The sequence below is a fragment of the Cygnus olor genome, chromosome 2, assembly GCF_009769625.2.
Source record: "Cygnus olor isolate bCygOlo1 chromosome 2, bCygOlo1.pri.v2, whole genome shotgun sequence".
Taxonomy (NCBI): Eukaryota; Metazoa; Chordata; class Aves; order Anseriformes; family Anatidae; genus Cygnus; species Cygnus olor.
The window spans coordinates 58994279-59015916 of NC_049170.1; the positions used below are offsets into that span (position 1 = coordinate 58994279).

Consider the following 21638-nt stretch of genomic DNA (forward strand, 5'->3'; position numbering starts at 1 on the left):
AAATCACTCACAATTCAGTCCAAGGCCTAAAACTAACCAGACCAGTTCATAGTTCTGGAGTGAGCTATTCTATTTGCACTGCTCTCCAGATTAAAGCATTTCTTGTTGTGACATGGAAAAACTCCAGGTGTGTGGTGTTCAACAGGGAATGGTGACAGCATGACACTTTGGGACACGTATGTATGTGGAGGGAGGAAAAGCAGCAGGGAAAGAAAGGCACGTTTGCTTTTGAACCACTCAGTCAACTGAACAATAGCAACCTAATTCATCCTTTGCTTTAGCACTCTGCTTTCTGTGATTGTTCAGCCCAGAAAAAAAGAAAGCTTGGAGGATCTCATCAATGTGTATAAATATCTGTAGGGTGTGTGTGAACAAGATGGAGCCAGGCTCTTGTTGGTGGTTTCCAATGCCAGGACATGAGGCAGTGGGCACAAACTGAAACACGAGAGGTTCAGTGTGAATGTTAGGCAGCACTTCTCTACTGTGAGCATGACCGAGCATTGCACTTGCCCAACGTCTGTGGAGTCTTCCTCCCTGGAGGTATTCCAAAGCCATCCTGTGCAACGTGCTCTAGATATCCCTTGATCCTTGCTTTGCAGTGGGAAGGAGAAAGTGTGGTGGGGTCAGGATGGGCAACCTTACATTTGATAAATTAGTAGGAAATAAGCAGGAGTACTGGAATTACATATTACTTCCAATTCAATCACTCAAAGCAGTATTACTATCCTTCTGTTTTAGGGAGGGAGAGCGGTGACATAACTACTTCAGGTATCACCTCGTGACTGCTGCTTTATGCCAATGGCATTGGGAGCATGGGAATGATGTTGAGAACTACCATGATAGGACTTGTTGTGTGCAAAAACAAAGCATACAAATATGGATGTCTGAATTTTATGACATTTAATTTCAGTGCAGACTACTGAGGCTGTAGTGGGTTTTGGGGTTCAATATACCACGTCAGTCTCCTGCAGAGGATGAAGATAAGCATATAAAGGGGTTGCTTAGGGCCAGGAACTGCAACAGTAAATTCTGGGCATGAACAAGTGTCCCAGGCTTCGGGGCTACGCTGTGATCTCACTGGAGGGGGAAAAAAAGTGGGGGGGGAAGGAAAGAAAAAGGGAGGGGTTGCACACCTTCTCCATCTTGTAAGACAAGCTTGTCTTCTTGAATGCTGTCTCTCTTAAGTGCCATAAATAGCCACCATGGACTTGGTGCAGTGGTGAGCATCAGAAGTCAGAAAGCTAGCTAAATGCCGGGTGCACCACTGCCTTTTCTCACAACTTCACCTTCTTGGAACAGTTTCCCATCTGTGGGAATAGGATCATGGCAAAACAAGTTGGCAATTTCTTTTCTCTTCCTTAGATGCATTTAGCAAAAGGGCAGGATAGGAGAGGCTGAGACTTTCATAAGCATGAAGTCTGTAGTTCTAAGCAGAGTTCAAGCAAAGCTGCAGTGCTTTCAAACCTTACCTGGCACGTTAGGGTAACCATGGCAAATAAGACACGAAGGCACAATTGCAGCTCTAACGTAAAGTGACAAGTTTCTGTCCATCATACTGAAAATAGAACATCTTGGCAAGTTTACAAAAAGGGCATTTTTTCATACTTCTGCAGTAAACACTGCTGTTATCAAATAATAATGCCTTCATTTTTTGATGGTGCTGTTGGAAGTGGAGAAGGAGCTCGTCTCGCATTGTGCTCAATTCTGCCTCCACTTCTAAAAATACAAGTGCCTGCAGCTGGAACACTCCAAGCTAAAGTGCCTGGGTTTGTCTAACAGACCTCAGGGAAGCACTGCTGGGGTTAACATATTGCTCTGCCCAAGCATATACAAGTGTATTGCAGAAGGCACTATGCAAATAATGTTCACAGAGTTTATAATTTCCTGTTGGAACAGCAAAGAAAAGAAGGTCATTGATTTAAACCAGAGAATACAAATGATTTCCTGCCCACAAAGCTGCCAAATGCTTGGAGTTATTGATTTTTTTTTCCTCCCTGCTGCTAACCAAACACTTCTGGTCCTGTCATGGGCATCATCAGCTTATTGACTAAGTAAACATAACCCACTAAGCTGAACATTGTAAAAATAATAGAAAATTATAGTGGCTATAGTAACAAAATATTTACATTCTGAAAAATAAAAATAGAAATAAAAAGGAGAGGAGAAACAGTTTCTGAAGTTAATTAACTTTTATGTAGATTCAAGTTTCTGGAATTTAGGTTTGCATCCAAAAAAAGAGAGAAAAGAACAAATTGAAAGAAGAGTGAAAAAAAAGGAAAAAAAAAAAAAAAAAAACACTTTCCTAAAGAAGCTGAAAAGGGGAGGGTACAGGGAAGTGGGTGCTTGAAATTTTGAAAACCTGAGGAAAAAAAATTTTGCAAATTAGAGGTGGAAAGGGTAAAAAGATGTGGCAGCAGCGTGGTGAAGGCATGTATTTATTTATTTACTTATTAGCAGCAGGAGGTCTGTGCTGTTGTCTGAATACTTTTTTTCTTCAAGCCTGAGCTGAACACAGCTGATGCCTGGCCTTGGAACATGTCAGTTTGAAGATAGCACGTACGGTATTAATAAATGTAGAACGATACTTGCTGTCAAGTTGGTTACAAGGCAGTAGTTCACTGAAGGGGGTCTGACAATGTCAAAAAGCATTAGACCAGAGCCAGCGAATGCTTTATACACTACAGCTGAACCCAAAAGATGAATTGATGCCCTGTATCTGACTTTAAGGCATCTGTCTGCTCTGGAGAGCGTGTGTTTGTCTGAGGAAGCGAGGAAACAAGTTGCTTTTCTCTCCTCCTTCAACCATCTGCCCGAGCGCAGAAGGCAAGGAGCGAGACGTGAGAGGACAAGTCCTGGTGCAGTATAAACGGGGAGAGGTGTGTGGCGGACAAAATGGTCTCGAGAAGCAGGAGAGCATGCTGAGGAGACACGTTCAGAGGAAAGGAGGAGAAGGCCCGGTGGGCAGCCCAGGCCAGGGAACATGGCTCCAGGGGGGAGATCTCTCTCCACCAGGCTGGGACAGTAGAGCGAGGGCCGCATTTCACTGGGCCTCCCTGCCGCAGTTAGGACTGCTCGCTTCCCTGGCAAAAATCCTTGCCTTCCTTTGGTTGGAAGACCGTGTGAGAGTGAGCAGTGAGAGAAGAGCCAGTCAGAAGAGCCACCAGGAGGAAGTAAACCAGCAGATTACAAAGTGATGAAAAATAAAGGTATCGGCCTTCTACAGTGACTTAGCAGGCGTGACAGTTTCCTCCACCCCCTCACTCTCATGCCTGTTGACTGAAGAATACTATAAGGCAGGTAGTCACGGATTATTAATGACGGCTTCTTTAATTTTATAATAACTGCCAACTGCGGCTGCTGTAATTATTCTGCTAGTCCGACAACACACCCTGTGCCAGGCTGCAAAATACCTTTTCTGGAGCACGTTGTCGTGCCGCTTCACATGCTGCAATTGCACCTGGGCAATTTCATACCTAAGTAACGCTGTATCTTAGGCTGTCAGAGCATTTTGCCGTCATTAAATGTCACTATCTTCCAGCGAAGTAGGAACCAGGAAGTATTTAGTCACTTATTTTTGCAGGTGTGAATTGAGACACCCAAAGTTTATGGTTTTAGCCACAGTGATCCAGTGAGTCAGTCCCTGAGCAGCTTATGAAACCCGGGAGCACTGTCTTCTGCTTTGCCTGCACTGCTGTCATATGAACCACAACAGGCACAGATAAATTAAAAGTCACACAGAGTTAGAGGCTTTTTCTATCTGGGAAGAGATCTCTGGGAGTAACATTTTATAAAAGTGATGGCATCTCTTTATCACTCTTCCTAATTCCCACAAAGAAAGAGCTGAGTAACTTGCAATGAGAAAAGAAAACAAAAACAAATGGAAAAAATTGTGTGTTGTGGTCAAAGACAAAGTCTTTCCTGTACAGCCTTCAATTTAGGAAGTCTGTGGGCATGGATTCCTGCCAGTATTATTAGCAGCTGTGATTCCCAGCTAGCAGATCCTATTCTCTTTTCTAATGGATCACAGCACACCTGTGTGTTACATGTGTGCCATATTTGTCAAATTTCATTACATTTAGCCCTTGGTAATCTAGCATGTGATGAGCAAATGTTTAAAACACCACCAAAAAAAGTATCTGAAAAAAAAAGTAGCAATAAGTATTGCTATTTATTATAGCAATAATTTATGAGGAAATAATGAATGTTGTTAGCAGTCCTCTTTGAAAGCTACCAGTGAGGGCGTGTCTTAAAAGTGCCAGAAAGCAGCCTAATTTTCAAAGATCCCAGCACTTTTAGGAAACAACAGGCCTGTATAGGTATTGGCTGTTTTAAAAGTGTGGTTTGTGCTTTTGTCCAGTTCCCAGACTGTAACACCTCATTGCTGGTCCAAGCCCTATGTTCTAGCTCTGTAGAAGAAGCTTGTCTCCATATCCCTAAAAGTAGGTTTGCTATGGGAAACAGCCCTGACGTTTTGCGGAACGTGTCTAGACTGGTGTGTTTTAGCCTAAAAGAGAGGATGGTGCAGGCACAGCCTCGGTCACTAGAAACCAAGTGCTTAACCTGGCACAGGCTTCCTGTGAAGCCATTCCTGGTACTTCTGCCACAGCTCTGCAAAATGAAAAATCTCTGTCTTCCCTAGTAGGTCCTATAGAAGGACCTGAGATGTAGTGAATAAAATGAAGACATCATTTGAACCATTAAAAAGAGAGACATTTTTCCCTCATTTTTTTCCCCACACGTGTTCAGAGGAGGAAAATATGGATTGCAGTCAGCTGTTCTCTCTAATTCCTCTTGACTCATTTTTGGAAGAGAAGCTGATTCACTCCCAACTGATTTGTGAACATCCAGCATACCTTTTTATTTTTCCAGAGGTGGATGGATAAATCAAAATCTATTCCTTAGATCAAGTTAGAGGTCTGACACCAGATGTTATGTGTGCCAGGCTCCACCACTTCTTTTACCCTTTTGCTCTCTCCATCTTTATTTCATATAGCTCTGTACAGAAGTTAACAAGCTAGGTCTGTCTGAATGGATACCTTTAAGTACCACAGTTTTTTTTTTCTTTCTTTCTTTTTAATGGTTCCCATCATAGCTCTTTTTTTTTTTTTTTTTTGTCTCAGAACAGAGTGTTTTTAGGTCAGAATCCCCATTGGTCTTCTGCTGTTTCTGGCGTTCAACACTTATTAAAATGTCATGAGTATTTGAGGTTATTTTTTTCCCAGATCTTAATTTGCGTTAACAGATTTAGCTGATACTGAACCAGTTCTACTCATGTGGGCAAGGACCAACTTCTGGAAATGATCCAGGTGTCCAAGATGTTCGAAAGTAATTAGTTTTTCTCAAAGCCTTAGGCTTTAAGTGTTGATCTGATGTATTTCAAAGGGACTTGACTTTCAGAAGAAGGATAGGGTCAGCATTTTCTGAAGGAGAGGCCCTTTGGGTAGAGTGTAAAGATGAGCACTTGAAATAAACATACCACTTCTGAGAATCTAGGGAAATTTGGGATAGCGTTTTATTTAATTTTGGTTTTCAGTAGGAAGTATGAATAAAAGCAAGGTGTTTTTCATATGCAAAAATATGTATTGCTATAATACTGCGTAATAAAAAGCATTATATCAACAATATGTTTGGCCTTAAGACGAAGGTGGCTGTTTGAATCCTTAGTCACTCTATTGACTGCTTTCACTTATGTTGTTAATTTTTAAAGGCTTCGTAAATCGGGCTTCATGCTGATCACAGCAGACTGGATCACATCTTCCCTTCCTTCATTTAAGGAAGCAGGCACATTACAAGGGAACAAGCATCATATGATTTACACTATGTTCCTGCCTGAAACATTTTTTTCCTGTGACAATCTCCCTTGGCATTTGGTTCCTTTAGGTCACTGTCTACTGCATGCCGATTTATTGCATGCATGTGGATCGTATTATTGAAGTTAGTAAGACTACAGACAGACGTAAACCTTATCAGGAGTGGAGTTAGGGACTGTAAATATCTGGGCAGTGACTAACTTCTAATGTAGCCATGTACGGGTCCTAGCCCAGTGACATCTGGAGTACTGCTAGGGAATTTTGTGAGAACTTCCTTTTCATTTACGTGGTAAAATACAATCTTTTTTCCAGGAAAGTTATTGCAGACTCCTTGTATTTGGATGTTTTTACCCATCTCAGAATTTGTGAGAAAGCAAGATGAGTTACAGCTAGGTAGGTTGGTCTTTTGGCTTTGGGAACTTGCTAGTGTCTTTGGCATAATTAATGTACTGGACATAAAAACGGCCGTAGACTGGCGTGAGAACTAAGTAGTTGCCACCGCATACAAGGCATTGCAAGCTCTTTGATCTTTCCATGAAAAATGGTTTGGTACTCTCCACTGATCACTTACCTTGCAGGTTCAGTGAACCTATTCGAGGAAACTATGTACAGAAAATATACATCACAATATGAAAAGCTCTCTGGCTTGACAGTCCACTTCTGCTAAGCCCCTCTTAAGCACAGAGTATTATTCCTGAGACAGTTGAAAGGATATATTTGCTGTTTCTTTATGAGTTTTTTTTTGTTTTAATGTGGCCCTTTGGAAGCTGGGCTGTGATGCAGGCCATGGGGAGGTGCTGGTACAGAGTGGAGCAATCCTTTTGAACCTTGGATTGCAGCTCCGGTGACCTCACTCCCAGTGGCAGGGAAGCAAAGAAGCTGTCCTATAGTTTTCTCAGGTAAAACACTCACTGTTAAAAGCATAAACACCATCTTTTTTTCCCTCTCCTTTGGATGCAGGTTTTTCATTTACCCTACTTAGGAGTTCTTACTCTTAAAACCTTTGCAATTCACCTTTAAAATACAAAGGTGAACATTCACACCTTCCTCCCACCTAGAGTATCCAATTACAGAAACGTACAATTAGGGATGTTAATGACAGATTATTAGGCATTAACCTATAATGCTGTGCTCTAATAACAGCAAAAATGGGTCACACTGTAGGTATAATTATCTTGCTTCTCCAATAACATGCCCTAGTCATGCCCCTTTTCTGTGATATCCCTTGTCTTTCAGTAGAAAACATAAGCAGCTTTATTTGTCTTCGAGGATGCTCTGGTAAGGGTAGCTGAACTGGCTGGCACATAAGCCTAGCCTTCGAAAATTCTTAAGAAACTATGATGTAGCATCATTGCAACTTGGGAGAAAAGCAGAAATGGTTTTGGCATCTGCCTCCATTATCTGTGGTTAGGAGGACAGAAACCATTTCATAGAAGGGATACTTAAGAAACTGGGCTGCAGCATCATTGTAGCTTGGGAGAAAAGCAAAAAGGATTCAGTCACCTGACTTCATTATCATAGTTAGGAAGATGGAAACAATTTCACAGAGGGATAAGCTGAACGATGGCAGGAGAAGGCTCCTCGGATCAACAGGGACAACAGTACTGCTGTTTCTGCCTGCACAGCACTGGGTGGTGCAATAGTCTGCAGGGGAAGAGAACAAGTAGAGGAGTGAAGCTAGGCAGATAGGAGGAAAAGAAATGTAGTGCAGGGGAACCATCTGAATGAGACTGTAGCACATGGGGAAGTAGATTGTGCCAGTGGAGTACAGAAGATATATAAATATATTAAAATGTGCACGTGAGAGTGCACGAGAGAGGCGAAAAAGGAAATGAAGCTAAAATATCTATAGGCACCATGTTAGGCTTTGTAATAACTGAACAAGCCACCTGCATTGTAGTGTGTGGCCCCAGGAGATGTGATACAACTGAAAGAAAAGGTGGCTGCTTGGAGTCCTTCCTTAATCACTCTATTGACCACTTTCACTTTCCTTGTTAATTAGGTAGCAGCGAATGCAGAAGAATGAACTTAGCACATCTCTCTGGCTTGCCAGTAATATTCTTCATACATACTGTTGTCCTTTCAAAGCATTTTAACCAGGATAAGTTGCATCTTTCTAGGAAACAGTCCACCTGGAGACCCCTGAGGGCACCATTTCAAATCTGGCTGATAAGGATGTTTTACCTCCCTAAGTATCAAAATATGTCTTTTTTGCGCAGCTGGAGAAGAACAAATGAGAAAAAAAGCATTACAACTACTTTCAGTTTGAATTAAGCAAATTTCTTTTCTACAGGTTGCTGAGCTTTTGATGAAGGCAGATAGTATATGCAAAGTCTTCAGTATTTCTGAACATGCTGGAAGGGGGCACAACTTGTGTTGTTACTTCTCGGAAATGTGGTAACTAGTATGTTGAGACTATTTCCTTGAAAAAGGGGAAAATAACACACTGAAATGGCTATCCTGTCAAAATAGCTTCTGCTGTACTTACCTCTCTTTGGTGACAGTACCAATGATGCAGGTATTTTCTAGACAGTAAATGTCAACAAGCTGTCTCTAAAATTTTGTCCTGGCATGTTCTTAGTGTAGAAATTGGCTCAGACCGAGATGCCTTATGGATCTGTGGAGATCAATGGGTGGGTTGTATTTATCCATCTGAGCTAGCCAAATAGCAAGAATGTGAGATGCAAGCATGTGCTTGTGTGTGGTTTCCCTGACATTACCCTCACCTCCTGTGACTGCCGTGACTACCTAGGTGGTTTTCACAAAAGCTGAAGCTGGGGCCAACTCAATTCCCACCAGCCTCAGTTGCAGAGGGGTTTTTGGAGGCTCCAAGGGCAATAGTTCCAGCCTTGAATTTAGATGCTCAGGTCCAAGCTTAGGCCACTTGATAAGTTTTATGTAATTTAATGATAGTCTTTTGTCACACATATTTAGCATGTCAAGCTGACACCTCAGGACTGCAGTGGTTTAGTGGTTTAAAGGCTCCAGTTGCATGTATTAGTGGCCTGTCAGTGTATTGTCTTGGCCAGGTAGGTAGTCAGTGGCCCAAATTGTGGTAACCAGCAGTGATCACAGTAAGCTTGCATAGGTCAAGTAGCTTCTCTCTGAATTCACAGCAGTATTATTGTTTACTGTTTGGACTGTGATAGCACCTGGAAGCCAGAGGTGCTGGTGGTGCCAGGAGGAGGAGGAGGTGCCTTTCCCAAAGAACCTGCAGCCCCAGCTGCCCCACTCCAGTCAGAGGCAAGTCAAATGAATGGTTGTAGCTTTGTGAAAATGCTCTTAGCTCCACTGCTCCCCTGCCTTTGGTGGAGGTGCCTGAGACCAACCTCTAGCACCAGTGGAAAAATAATGACCTACATCAATTGCAGAGACCAGAACAGAAGATCTGAATTTACTGAAATTAGGGAGAATCTCTTAAGTCCAGCCTATTTTTAGAAGATCCTCTATGGAGAAGACAAAGTCTAATTAAAAACAGACTTTATTGTTGCAGTAACCCACCATTTCACATGTAACCCTGGGAGTCTTCCACCTCTCTGGGTTTGTTAAATCTCATTGTTAACTCTCTGCATCCTGCTTAACTTCAAAGTCATATCTGAATATTACCTTTTCCACCAGATCTTACTAGTTTTAAGGCATGAAATGAACATTGCCCTTATTAGGAAGTTCTGCTCCTTAATACCTATTTTTAGAGAATGTCACTTAAAATGATTTAATATCTCTTCTTTTGATAACTGTAGGCTTGGTGTTTTTATATGTGCTAATCTCCACTTAATCTTGAAGAGCATGAGGGAAAAGATCTTTTCGCAGAACAGTGTAGTTTGGAAATTGTGCTTTTTTAATTACCAGTTGTGAAGAAATATGCTTTTCCACAAGTTGACTTGCATACTTTTTAGTGGTATAACAGGTTCTGAGGAGAGATCTCTGTCACAGATAGCAATTTGAGCTTCCCTCATTAGGATGCAATTGCATATTGTATTTATAAGAGTCCCCTAAATGCATTGTCTTACACTTACTCCCTTTGTGGCAAATGAAGTCTAGGGTTTCTTTTTTTTTTTCCTTTCTCTTTAATACCCTCTATGCTTTGCAAGCTGTAAGTAATTTTCAGAAAGTCTCGGGACACGAGGCAAGTCTCTCAGCACGTCTCAGCTTCCCTTCTCTAACGTGCCACCTCTGTGGCATTTCAGCCATGCAGCCGATGGGAGCAACAAGCAGTCGGCCAGAGGGCAGAGATCCTAATGATGAATCCTCACAGGCAACAATTCCATACTATGTTTTGGTCTTCCACAGGCTGACACCATTAGTATCTCCTGTGTCGTCACCCAAAAGTCATCAGCAGCTGCATGCTGAGGATGTTCAAGGATTTGAACACAACACTCGGACATCCGTCCCACGAGGGACCGTGATGGTAATGAAGTGGAATGGCAGCCCCCTGTGAGGGACCCACCAGGCTCCAAGGGCACCTATGTCCTTGCTTTTGGAAGCTAGCAGACAATCATGGGATTAAAGAGAAGGTTTACAAGGTCTTCGGAGACTTGTTAAAATGCATAGCTCTCTGACCCTTCTCCTACAACGTGCTGCCCTAGGACTAGGTCAGGAGAAGAGCTGAGAAACGAGTGGGAGGAGAGCGCAGAAGGCTAGCCTGGAGATGGGTAAGCCTGGCTGGTTGGCTTCCCGGTGTGACAGAAAGCAAGCAATGGAGGTATTCTCCCTGCTAGGGCAGCAAGGACCTCTGCAGAGCTGGTGCGGGTAGGTGACTAATGCCTTCCAGGCGCTGGGTGACTCAGGCGCCCCAGCCCCAGCCCTCCGCAGCCCTGCCTCACCGGGGCTTGCGACGGGCGATGGCTGTGGGCAGGGGAGGCGCGCAGGGCAGCAGCGCCTACCAGCCTCGACATTTCTCAGCTGCCAGACCACATTCCTGGATGGCACCATCTTGACATGCCATCCTTGGGGCGCCCGCAGCCGTTGACCCTCTTGCAACACCGTGGTTTGCGCCTGTGCGGGCCGGGGCCTGGTGGACCGGGACGCAGCGCAAGTAGAGGTGGCGGTGAGAATCGGCATGAGCACGTGGTTGAGTGGCAAGAAGTTCCTCTTCCTTTCCATCTTGCTTGTTTGGGTGCAGCCAGACCGTGAGACTGAACAAACCACAAACCTGCTGACAGCAAATTGCAAATTCTCTGATTTCAGCCCTTTGTTAGGCAGGTCCCTTCAGCCTCGGTCAAAACCTCCTCGCTGGTGCAAGAGCTCCATGTCCTTCCACTTCTACTCAGCAAACAGTTGGCAGTACCCCCTGGGCCCAGACATTTGTGTTCAATTACCTTGAATTTCATCACAGAAAGCAAATTTTGCCTGGCAGTTTCAGGCCGCAACTTTGAAAGGGGCAAAACAAATGCCTCGGGTCACAGCCTGTTATATCTGATCAGCTCTCCAGATTTACGACCTTTTTTCCTGTTATGTGGTGTTGGCATCGGGCATGTTCCTCGCTTTATTCTGCGTCCAGCAGAACAATCAGCATAACAGGCTGCTGAGAACAACAGTGGTCAGCACACCACCAAGCTGGGTATGTCCTGGTCCTTGCAGGACACATCTTACAGGAAACTCAGATATTAATCAGACTGTGCAGTTTGAGGGGGAAAAAAAAATGCTGTAAATTGCGATCGAAGGAAAGTTGAAAACACAAGCCAGCAGGCAAAAAGCTCTTGATGTCCTTGTGAGTTGACTGTCGCCATTTCTCTGTAAAAACACACTATTACTTCCTCTGCTGCAACTTCTCACACTGCTCAAGTTCCTCAGGGGAAGTGAAGAAGAAAACCCAGCAGAGAAGCAGATCAGGAGGGACACAGATGATGCGGTTGTGCAAGTGGTACGACTTGGGGATTTCAGGCGTAAAACAGCCATAACATTCATGTATTATCTGGGTTGCTATCAGTGCTAGCTATCAACAGATTTTCAGTAAAATAGGCTGTAAACATGAACATTAAGACCTCCTAAAACCCAGTGAACTAGTTAAAAATAAAAGCCTTCCAATAAGAAATAACATGCCTTACAATTGAATGCTAGTGCCCATCAGTCAGTGGATGAAGCTTATTACTGGGTTATAATCTTGTTTTCCCTCCAGCTAGAGCATGCAAAAGATGGTGTATGGGCATCTCAGCAGAGGCAAGCTGAGGGAGGTTGCCAGTATCACACCGACCCAGCACCTGATATTCTCCTCTCCACCCTCTCTAAACTGTGGTTGTCAGCTGAGCCATACCTGACTAATGCATACCTGAGGGATGCTAGAGGTGATTTTCACAACAGGACTCAAATGGCCTTGCCTAGGTCATATTTCCGTAACTGGTTTTGTGCTTCAGTTTGCTGAGCAGCTCTCACTAAGCATAACACTTAACGTCCCATGCCGTGGCAGCAGGACTTAGGTGTGAAGCCTTTGGGCTTAGAAATCCCCACGGCTTCCCCACATACTCAGATGTCTATGTTCCTGCATCAGAAAGGGCAGGCTTTAGTTAATCTTTCGATTGTTTAAATCGCTGTTAAGGCTATTCCTCCCAGCTGGGAGGGAAGCACGAGCATGAGCTGATGCTCAGACACTTGGTCAAGCCCTATCCTGCCCCAGCCAGGCCTGAAGCAATGTGCTGCTCTCCTGTGACAACTTCACTCAGCTCTTACCACCCTGCTGTGGGCAGGAGCATTAGATCAGGCTCATTAGGCTTTATGGTCTCACTTTACCCAAACCACAGAAGACTGGTAGATTGACTTTCTTGGAGGTATTCCTTGCTCTGCTGTGCCCTTCATTCAGATGCTGTGATTGGGACTCATGAAAAGGGCCGACTGGTGGCAAGCAGGGGGGGGAGCAGGAAGGAAGAAAAATAGGCTTGCAAGAACCTTCCTGTTTACCCCATGGCTTAGGAAAAAAAAAAGAACAGAAAAGAAAAAGCAGAATACACGCACCCTAGCTACATTATCTTCACTGGCATAGGGCTAGCTTGGCCTGGCAGCTTAAGACTTGAGGCCAAATTTGCCCCTGCCACAAGCGTGTTTACTTTAGAAGAGTTTACTCGAGAGAGAAATCTGGCCCCTCAAGTCTGAATACTTGCACTGTGCTAGCGAGCGTGCATGGGAAGCGTGAGAACAATGCGCCGGGTCTCTGGCTCCCCGCCACACTGGGGAGGTCATTTTCTTCTCGGCAATTAGTGAAGTGGTGGCATCGCTAAAAGGAGCGAATAAACACATTCAGCCCTGCTCGGTCCCCGCTTTGCTCTGTTCTCACCGTGATTCCTTCTGGGTGTGCTGTGGGGCCCCTGTGAGAGCGAGCCCGGTCGCTGTGTGCAGCGCTTTCATTCAGGCCCGCTTGGCTGGGCGGTCGGAAGGGGCTTTTGGAAGAGAGGAGGAGGGAAATAACCCTTTAGTTTGCTTCTTTTACAACAAATGTCTGTTCTTTTTCTTTTCAGGGGGGAAAGATGCCAGCTTCTCTAAGAAAACTGCGGCAAATGGCTATTTTTATGGGAGTGTTCAGCGGTGGGGGATGTGTGGTGATGTATAATCTTATGCAAAGTAAGTCTTGGTGCTGTTAGCAACCTTATTTCTCCTCTGCCCCTTTCATTTGCTTTTGTGTAGTGGGAAAAATAGCAGTGTGTAAGGTCTGAAAAGCACATGAAGTTAAGGAGAGTGTGGCTGAAACTTCTGGGTTCTGCCTCTGCTTTATTTAATCCCAGGGCTGATTCTCTCTCTAAAGCGCTGCTGCACCCATTTCCAAAGGTGGGTGTTACACAGAGGGCAGACTGCTGTGGTCACTAGAAATTCTGGGAGGTTTCTTGGGGGCTAAGGTGAAACAAAAGCTGAGGCAGTAATGCACGTTTCATTCCTTATTGAGATTTTACAACTGGGCAGGAAAGAGAGAACCACTTAAACGAGGGCTGTGAGAATGTATTCAAGTCTAGCAGTTTTTATCAGTAAATCTTGTGGTGCTGGCCCATAAATACAACAACCTGTGAGGTGCTGAAGATTTTATTAATTTCTCTTGAAGACTATGACCTTAAGCGTGATCAGCATTAAGAAGAGAAAGGAGAGAAAAGCTAGGCAGCTAACATTGCTGTTCACAGACAGACCTAACAGCCACACATCTTTGGCTGAGAATTCAAATTGTTAGTTCGAGTGATAGAATTCTTTTAAAAATTATTTCTAGATATTTAGCATCAGAAAAGAAACAGGATTTGCCTATCTGGAGGTCCTACAGGCTTCTTGACCCTATCCCTCTCCCTTGCTGGTACTACCACATGATATTGCTTTTACCTACCCTTATATCAGAGGATGCTGCCAAAAATGTGTAGCCGAGCCTGTTCCTCAAGCCCTGAGACAAGTTGTGAAACCTCCCCTTCATTTTACACGTATTAATAACAAATCAGACAAGGCTGGAAAGCAGGCTTTAATTTTAGTCAGCTTGTGCCCTCGAGCTCAGGAGTATATGACAGATATATGATCCTCTTATGCTTTAAAATATTGAATCTGGCTTTAACAAGGACATTAGCATTTTTTAATTTTCAGCTTCAGCATTGCTATCTGGAAATCTCTGAAAAAACCTCTCCCCTGTGCTGCTGAAAGTAAAACAGCTCGTTGCCTGCATCACTGAGCCATGTAATCAAATGGCTCAACACGGTGGCTACTTCTTGGTTTGCTGCAGTAGTGATGGCCCCTGAGCACGTCTGTGATTACTCAGTGACAGGCCAACTGGGCTGTTGAAAGGACACTTTCTACTGGTGGGTATGTCATTCTTTAGCCTCCAAAAGACAGGGAAGCCAAACTGGGAACCTTCCTCCCTTTGTCCACACTTGGGGCCATCCCAGTTCCTTCTGCCCAGTGTACTGAACTGGCTCTGAGGGAGCAAGCAGTTTCCATAGTGGTGGGAGCAGGGGGAAGAGGGGTGCTTCCCTCCCCTTCCTTCAGGCTGAAATAGTTTGCATGCACGTGTTCTCTTTGAAAGCTTGTACAAACATTCAGGTAATCATATTTCCACTCTCTGTCTTCGCCTCCACTCCCTCCCTTACGGGAGCAGTCTCCCTGGCCAACCCCAGCATGCTTTCAGCTTTCCTGCTGCAAACAGGCTGACAAACAGATCGGTTGGGCCTTTTGCATTTGCTACTCAAGGTGAGATGCTGCTGGAATGCCTGAGCTAGGGGCATTGGGAAACTCAAACCATTTTCCCCTCCAACCTGGAGGCTAAGTACAACGTACTTTTAACACGGGCTGGGTGGCTGCTTGCCACTGTCAGTAGACACGAAAGGGTCAGCATGCTGGGGCCCCGTTTGCTCCTGAGGATGGCCCAAGAGGACAAGAGGGCCTGGCCAATGCAGGCTGCAGGCCAGCAGAGCTCTTTCTGTGCCAACTAGATACTGTCTGCTTGCAGGGGATGCCTCTAGTTAGGGAGAGTGGGCAGTATCCCTCAGCCTCATGCTCCGAGAGTAATACCAACAGGCAAAAGACCAGGAAACAACCATACACCTTATTTTAAACTCTTTGGAAGACAAGAACAAAGTTACCAAAGTAGGATTTTAATACGTGCACACCCTTAGCTTGACACTGCCCTTCTCGATGTCAGCAGAATGAAGTTAGGCTGGCATGAAGCATGTCTACAAATCTCATCTGGCAAGCCGTAAGATGTTTTTAGCCAAATCTCCACCTCCATAGGAAGGTTGGCACGTTTCCAGCCTCACAGTTCTGCATTGTGCAGTGGTCACCAATGGACAGCATTTCCTAGCTGTACAGAGCAGCCAGGCACTGATAAATAGCAATTTACCACAATTGTCCTCCATACGCCAGCACTGCGGCATACAGTCTGCTGTGCTATTGTTGCTGGTTGACCATTAAATTTAATGGCACTTCCTTGTGCCTCCGTTTTAATATATCCTTCAGGAGAGTTGCAGCCTCGTGGCTGCCACTTGAAAAGCTATATCAAAACCACAGCAAGGGCTTCACAGCAGCAGCAGCTGTTGCTGTCCCACATCAGTGTCTGTGGAATAAATATTCTCTATTCTTATCTTCTGTACCTCCTTTAAGAAGATTGAGTCACATTCAGAACATTTGCAAATATTCATCCTTATGCCTCTTTTCCTTCTTTTTTTCCCTCTTTTACAAAATATCCAAACATACGACAGACAGGGGTACTCAGTCATAAGCTGAAGTGTACATCAGTATGGAACAGGCTATATGCAGTGCCCTTTTCACTTAAATGTACTGAGTAATGTTGCAGTTCAACACTGCTTCTCTGACACAAGGGCTCATTTCCTCCTTTAGTCAGATTTCTCCTAATAAGTAGTTTTGAACTGTTTTTCAGGGAGAGTGTAGGGGTCTAGAGGAAGTATATTTAAAATATATATATATATATCTCTTTAGATTTTAAGTAGACAGTCTCCTCATTATCCTGTTTCTCTTATCTAGAAGGTTTTGCCAGGACCCAGTATTATCAGCAGGGTTTGGAGCAACTCAACAACAATCCTGCTGCCCTGGAAGCCCTGGGTGCTCCCCCTCTAAAGGTTCACAACATCCGACTGACAGATGGGAGTAACCGTGTGGATACAGAACGAGCACAGGTAATGCTGGGGAGATTGTGTTACAGCTTCCTGGGGTGTCAGCACAGGTGAAGAGAGATCAACGCTAGGGTTTTCAGCAGGTCACAAGTGACCTGGGAACAGAAGCCCCACGGCAAGGCAGTAGGATGGGATGCCAGTTGATTTGGAGAAGGAACAGACTTCCAGGCATAAATCTGTTGCTCTAACAAGAAGTAGAAACAGCAAGAATGGCATCTGCATTTTGTGCTGTATGGGCGCATCACAGAACAATAGAGGACCTTCCAAGTTAGTGAATCCCCCTCCTACCGTAAGCCACAAAACAATTTTCAGAAGCATATCAAGCTCCAGCTTTAAAATAGCTGTTACCTCCCTTCCCCCCAGGTATGTTCCATGTTAGTTTTAAAGCTTTGTTCAGGAGAGGGTTTTACAGCCACTCACGAGGTGCGCTGTGGAGCTACAGCACAAATGGCGTGTTTTTTAAAGCACCAGTAAGTCTTTGCCATGGAGGAGGACTGCCTGGCATGGGGCTGAGCACTCACATTACATAGTCGCCAGAGAATGCTGCACTGGGTGCTGACTATTGCACAAGGCTGACTTGCATCACCCCAGGGTTGGGCTGAGGCAAACCTCACAAATACAAGTCAACTTCCTCTCTGGGTCTGGCTGTCTGAAAAGGACTTTACATCTGTGTTTTTACCCAGAGACTTAAAGTCCTTAAGAACAGGACTGTCTGTTCTTCCTTGTTTTTGCTAGTGACCCAGGACATCCTTAGAGATTTCTTCAGGCAACTCGCTGAGGGATTGTGTCACTTTTGAATCATTTTGTTCCTTATGATTATTCTATTTTTGAGACCTAGGGACTAAACAAGGACAGTAAAGAATGTGCCAGATATTGCAGGTGAAGGAGCGGGGGCTGTCAGGGCAAGAAAACCAACCTTTAACCAACTCACATAAAATTGCAGTTCCCATCTTACTCCAGCCAGATTTCACCTACGTAATACCCTAGGCCAAAATGTTTCCCAGGTTTTAGAGATTTTACCAGGCAACTTACCTTAGGCCAAAAATATGGGAAAAATGCACAACCTCTTGTGCTGATTGAAGAAAAAGAGATTTTTTCCCACTAATATTTTCCTATGTCACCTTTTAAGAATGATAGTCGCTTGAGTGACTTCAGTGACTTTTGATTTCAGAGTGAAATCAAAACCCTGCCTTCTGCCAGACCTCACCCCAGACGTAAACCACCAACTTTCTTTTCCACTTTTTCATGCTCTCAGTCACAGTGAGCATTCATGTTTTCATGAAATAAACTAGTTAATCATCATAGAGAAATTTACCGACTCTACAACATTCCTACCTCCTACCTACTGGTCCCGTTTGAGAACTCCTGGCATTTTCCATTTGTGGCTCCAGTACAACCAGCAAGCACTACACCTGAAACATTTCTTTTATTCAAATATTAGACTGAGTGCAGTTAGCTAAGACCTGCAGCACTGAGCACAGCTTTGTTTATTAACTACCCTGAACGGTAGAATTTGTGGCACCGACAAAATAATTGAATGTCTTATTACCTTGATGCATCTTAATGGGCTGACTGATCTGTAGATAGTCAATCTACGGGCTTGTTATGGTTATGGGAAGCTCGAGCATAATGCAGGTCACCTCTGGATCACCATGCATTCTGGTGAGGAAAGGTGTTTGCTCATAAATATTTCAGAGAGTGAGTGGTTTTCCCTGGGGGCTGCAGCTGTAACACAGTACATTCTTTCAGCAGAGATTAATGTGTGGCAGAACAGGCATACTTGTATAGCCATGTACACGTTAGCCGTTAGAGAAGCTTAGTGAAACTTTTGAAATACGTTTAAAAAACAAAATGAGAGTTTAAGTTAAAAGGGAGGTAGGTTGCTGCTCTGACTGTAAAAGGAGTAAATTTCCATTTCGGTAACACGCTTCATTGAATCTCTAACATACTTTTACATCTGCAGATAAAGTTACCCGTATCTGGAACAAAATCAGCGGGGTACCTCTACATTGACTCAGAAATGGACCACTCCCGTCAATGGTGCGTACTGGGGGAAGTACTGGGAGAAACATAGAGATGGGGGGACAGAAGTGGTAGGAGAAAACAGTGGAGCAGGATAATTGGTTTAGTCATTGTGTTGCTGAGATCATGCATGCAAAGGAAGAGGAAATTCATGTCTGAAGATCTTGTGAAAGGTTGTTACCATCATTATGACAAAAATGTAAATTAGTTGAGAAACAGATTGAATACATCCCTATGAATACAACTGTAAGAACAACATGAGCCATTCATTTGGGTGAAATGTGTTCTACAAACTATAACTCAGTATACAGATAGCTACTGTGAGCCAAGGTAGCATCTTGTTCCCTCTCACCCCTCCTCCCCAAGGAGATGTTGAGGCAGTTGAGTGGCGGGCCCAGCTTTATTATTAGGTATTGCACTAGTGGGAATTATCTTGCATGTTATATCAGAGCATATCAAGGTAAGCTAAAAATCATGCAGTTTTTTCCAAATTATATAATAAATATGGTCCTTATAGTTAAAAAGAAGTGCTAGAACAGATATGTTGCAGTAGAAGCATGCTCTGACTCCACATCACATAGCAGTATTACATTTTTGTAGTACTGAAGCCTGAAAATCTCCCTTTTCAAGGTGAAACAGATTTCTAGAACTGAGTATTACTACAGGAATTCAAAGTCCATCTTCCACTGCAAAAGAGGAAATTTTATTAGATGAAAATCTCCTCACATGTATTTATTCTTCAAGTTTGTTAGACACTTCTGATAGCTGTATTTAGAAACCCAGAGCTGCAACATTTTTGCTCAGTTCCCACAAGCCATATGGTATTGTTGTCTTTTCATAATTAGATAAGCACAACTTACTGGATTTCTGTTCAGAATAACTATGGGAAGCAAGGTTTAAAAGCACGGGAGGAAGGCACTATACCGGGACTTCAGAGATTCGGGGCCAGACCTCCTTCCTAGTTACCAAAGATACCCCCAGAGGTCCTCAGGCATCTTTTGTGCCCACCTGTGCTTTTCTGGGGATCTGCACCCTGACACGCTCACTCCTCACTATCCCCTCCTCACAGATGGAGGGAAATAACAGTTCCTCCCTATTTCACAGAGCTAATGTGAGGATAATTGAAGATTGAAAGATGTTAAAATACAGTAGTAGGCGAAATGCATACGTATCTATCAGGGTTTTATATTAAAGCGAGCTCTTTGCACATTTCCACCTGCAAGTTGAAAAAAAGAAAAGAATGCATTTTCTGCAAAGTGATTTGTGGCAGACAAATCTGTCAAATTCAACTGTCACAGCTTATGTATGGGGCCTACACACAGATCTGCTTGGGGCTTGACAGTACTTTGTGTCCTTGCACCTGGCTGGGAATTAAAAGCAAAATCGTTTGTTCTTGTCTGCTCCACAAAGAAGAGTTCCTGAAATCCCTGGGAGGAATAGCAAATGTCTAAGTGGGCCATGCTCCTGTGGTCCTGTGCAGCAGGCGCACAGGCATTTGCAGCGGAGACCCAAGAGGCAATGTCAAATAGCGTGAAATGACACTGGGAGGCGAGCTCCAAAGCCACTTAAATGCTTCAGACTATGAGTGGACAGTCTGTCCGTCAGTTTTTTTAATTTAATTTAATTTTTTAAAAAGTCAACTGAAAAAAAAGAAAAATGAGCTGGTTTGAACCTGGAAGAGGGAGCATTCGCTCAGAGGCAGGCAGTGCAGGGACATGGAGGGTGCAGAGCTCCCTGCCCAGAGGCGACAGAGGCCCAGGGGCTGGTGGACAGACCGCAAGCGAGGCACCAGTCCTGAGAAGTGCCACTTGCAGGCTTCTGCCCTGAAGTGAGCAGAGAAGATCCGAGACCCCAGGCTATGCCGAGGGGAGCAGCTTCTGCAAGCCCTGTGCTTGCTGACCGTCAGCAAGCGAGGTAGTTATTCTTTGTGGGTCAGATCGAGCCAGAGGGCTGGCAAGCGAAGAGCCTTGCTGTAGATTCATCGCACAGAGGTGCAGGAGTCTAATTACCTAATTGTATGTACTCAGCACTGACTCCAGTAAGAGCAGAGCTGGGTGCCTGCCATGAGCTTTAAAAATCCTATCGTAGTGTGCTGAAATAATAGTCCTTCCCAGCTGGAAAACCAGCACGAGCAGGCTCACAGAAGTGGTTTTGGAGCAGAGCTTTGAGGAAGCAAAAGGCTCCCCCTCTGCATCCAACAAACACAGTTTTTCTTCTCCTTTGAGTAACCACTATCGTCAGTTTTTCAGCAATCACATTGAGCGATCGCACAGTGTTCAAACTCTCCCAAGCTAGGATAATTCCTTAGCAACACAGCCTGGCTCCAAGGCTGGAGAGGAGCGAAGCAAGGAATGCACCGACAGGATGAAGAGGAAGAAAGGCGCGGGGTCAGCAGGAAGAGAGGAATGACCTAGCTAAAAATAGCTGTCAGGATTTTATTCAAGTTGCAACAAATAGGAGCACGTATCCCAGAGCTTTAAATCTGGGCTGTGCTACTCCATTAGGGAAAAAAGCTTTCAGAAACTGGCACTTGCAAATAAAGCTTTAAAATAATTAAGAGAATATTTTTCTTAAGAGCAATGAACGCATGGAATGATTTGTTTCTCCATGCCAGCTGTTTTTACACCAATATTACTGCTAGATTAAAAGTGATTGAAGGTAGTTAAAAGCTCTTTTGGTTTGTGTCAGCTGGTGCCTTCAGGATGTCACCTTGAAACTCCGGGATGGGCAGAATATTTCACTCTACCATTCCCCGGTGAAAAGCATCAGTGTGCAAGGAGGCTAATGGTCCAAGGCAGCTGTTTCTCCACCTCCTACTGAACCGAAGGAGCCACTAATTGATTGCATCATGCTGTGTACAGGGATGCACGCCGGTGTTGCAAAGGACAATGTCACTGAAGTGGATGCTCCAAAGACAGTTGTCTCCAACACTGACCTGTGTTATTATTGTCATGATTGTATGTTCAGCAAAAGCCTCAAATAAAGATATTGCAACAAGAGTTGCTGTTCCAAAGGCCGTGTGTTGTGTCCTGTGTATGCTGGTATTATGAATCTGAAAGAAACAAACCACCAGGAAATTGGGCTTTTCTTACAATTACAGACCTAAATCTGGGTTGCTCTATCATGGCTAGAGGACTTAGTCAGCTTCTTGAAGTGATTCCCTCATTGCTTCTGTTTCCCCTGTTTCTCAGCAAGGTGTTACCTAAAGCAGAAGGGAGCAGCAGCC

The 21638-nt window shown here is 44.2% G+C and overlaps 1 protein-coding gene across 1 annotated transcript in view; it reads left to right on the forward strand.

Annotated features, from left to right (window-relative positions):
* LOC121065497 (cytochrome c oxidase assembly factor 1 homolog) overlaps window positions 1–21425 on the forward strand; it is a 52980-nt gene extending 31555 nt beyond the window's left edge. The window contains exons 2-6 of the mRNA XM_040548353.1: window positions 10101–10218; window positions 13259–13361; window positions 16242–16393; window positions 18354–18430; window positions 21101–21425. Coding sequence (XP_040404287.1) covers window positions 10216–10218; window positions 13259–13361; window positions 16242–16393; window positions 18354–18430; window positions 21101–21197 — 432 coding nt within the window. The 5' untranslated portion in view covers window positions 10101–10215 and the 3' untranslated portion in view covers window positions 21198–21425. The remainder of the gene's footprint in view (window positions 1–10100; window positions 10219–13258; window positions 13362–16241; window positions 16394–18353; window positions 18431–21100) is intronic.
* Window positions 21426–21638: the final 213 nt, after the last annotated feature.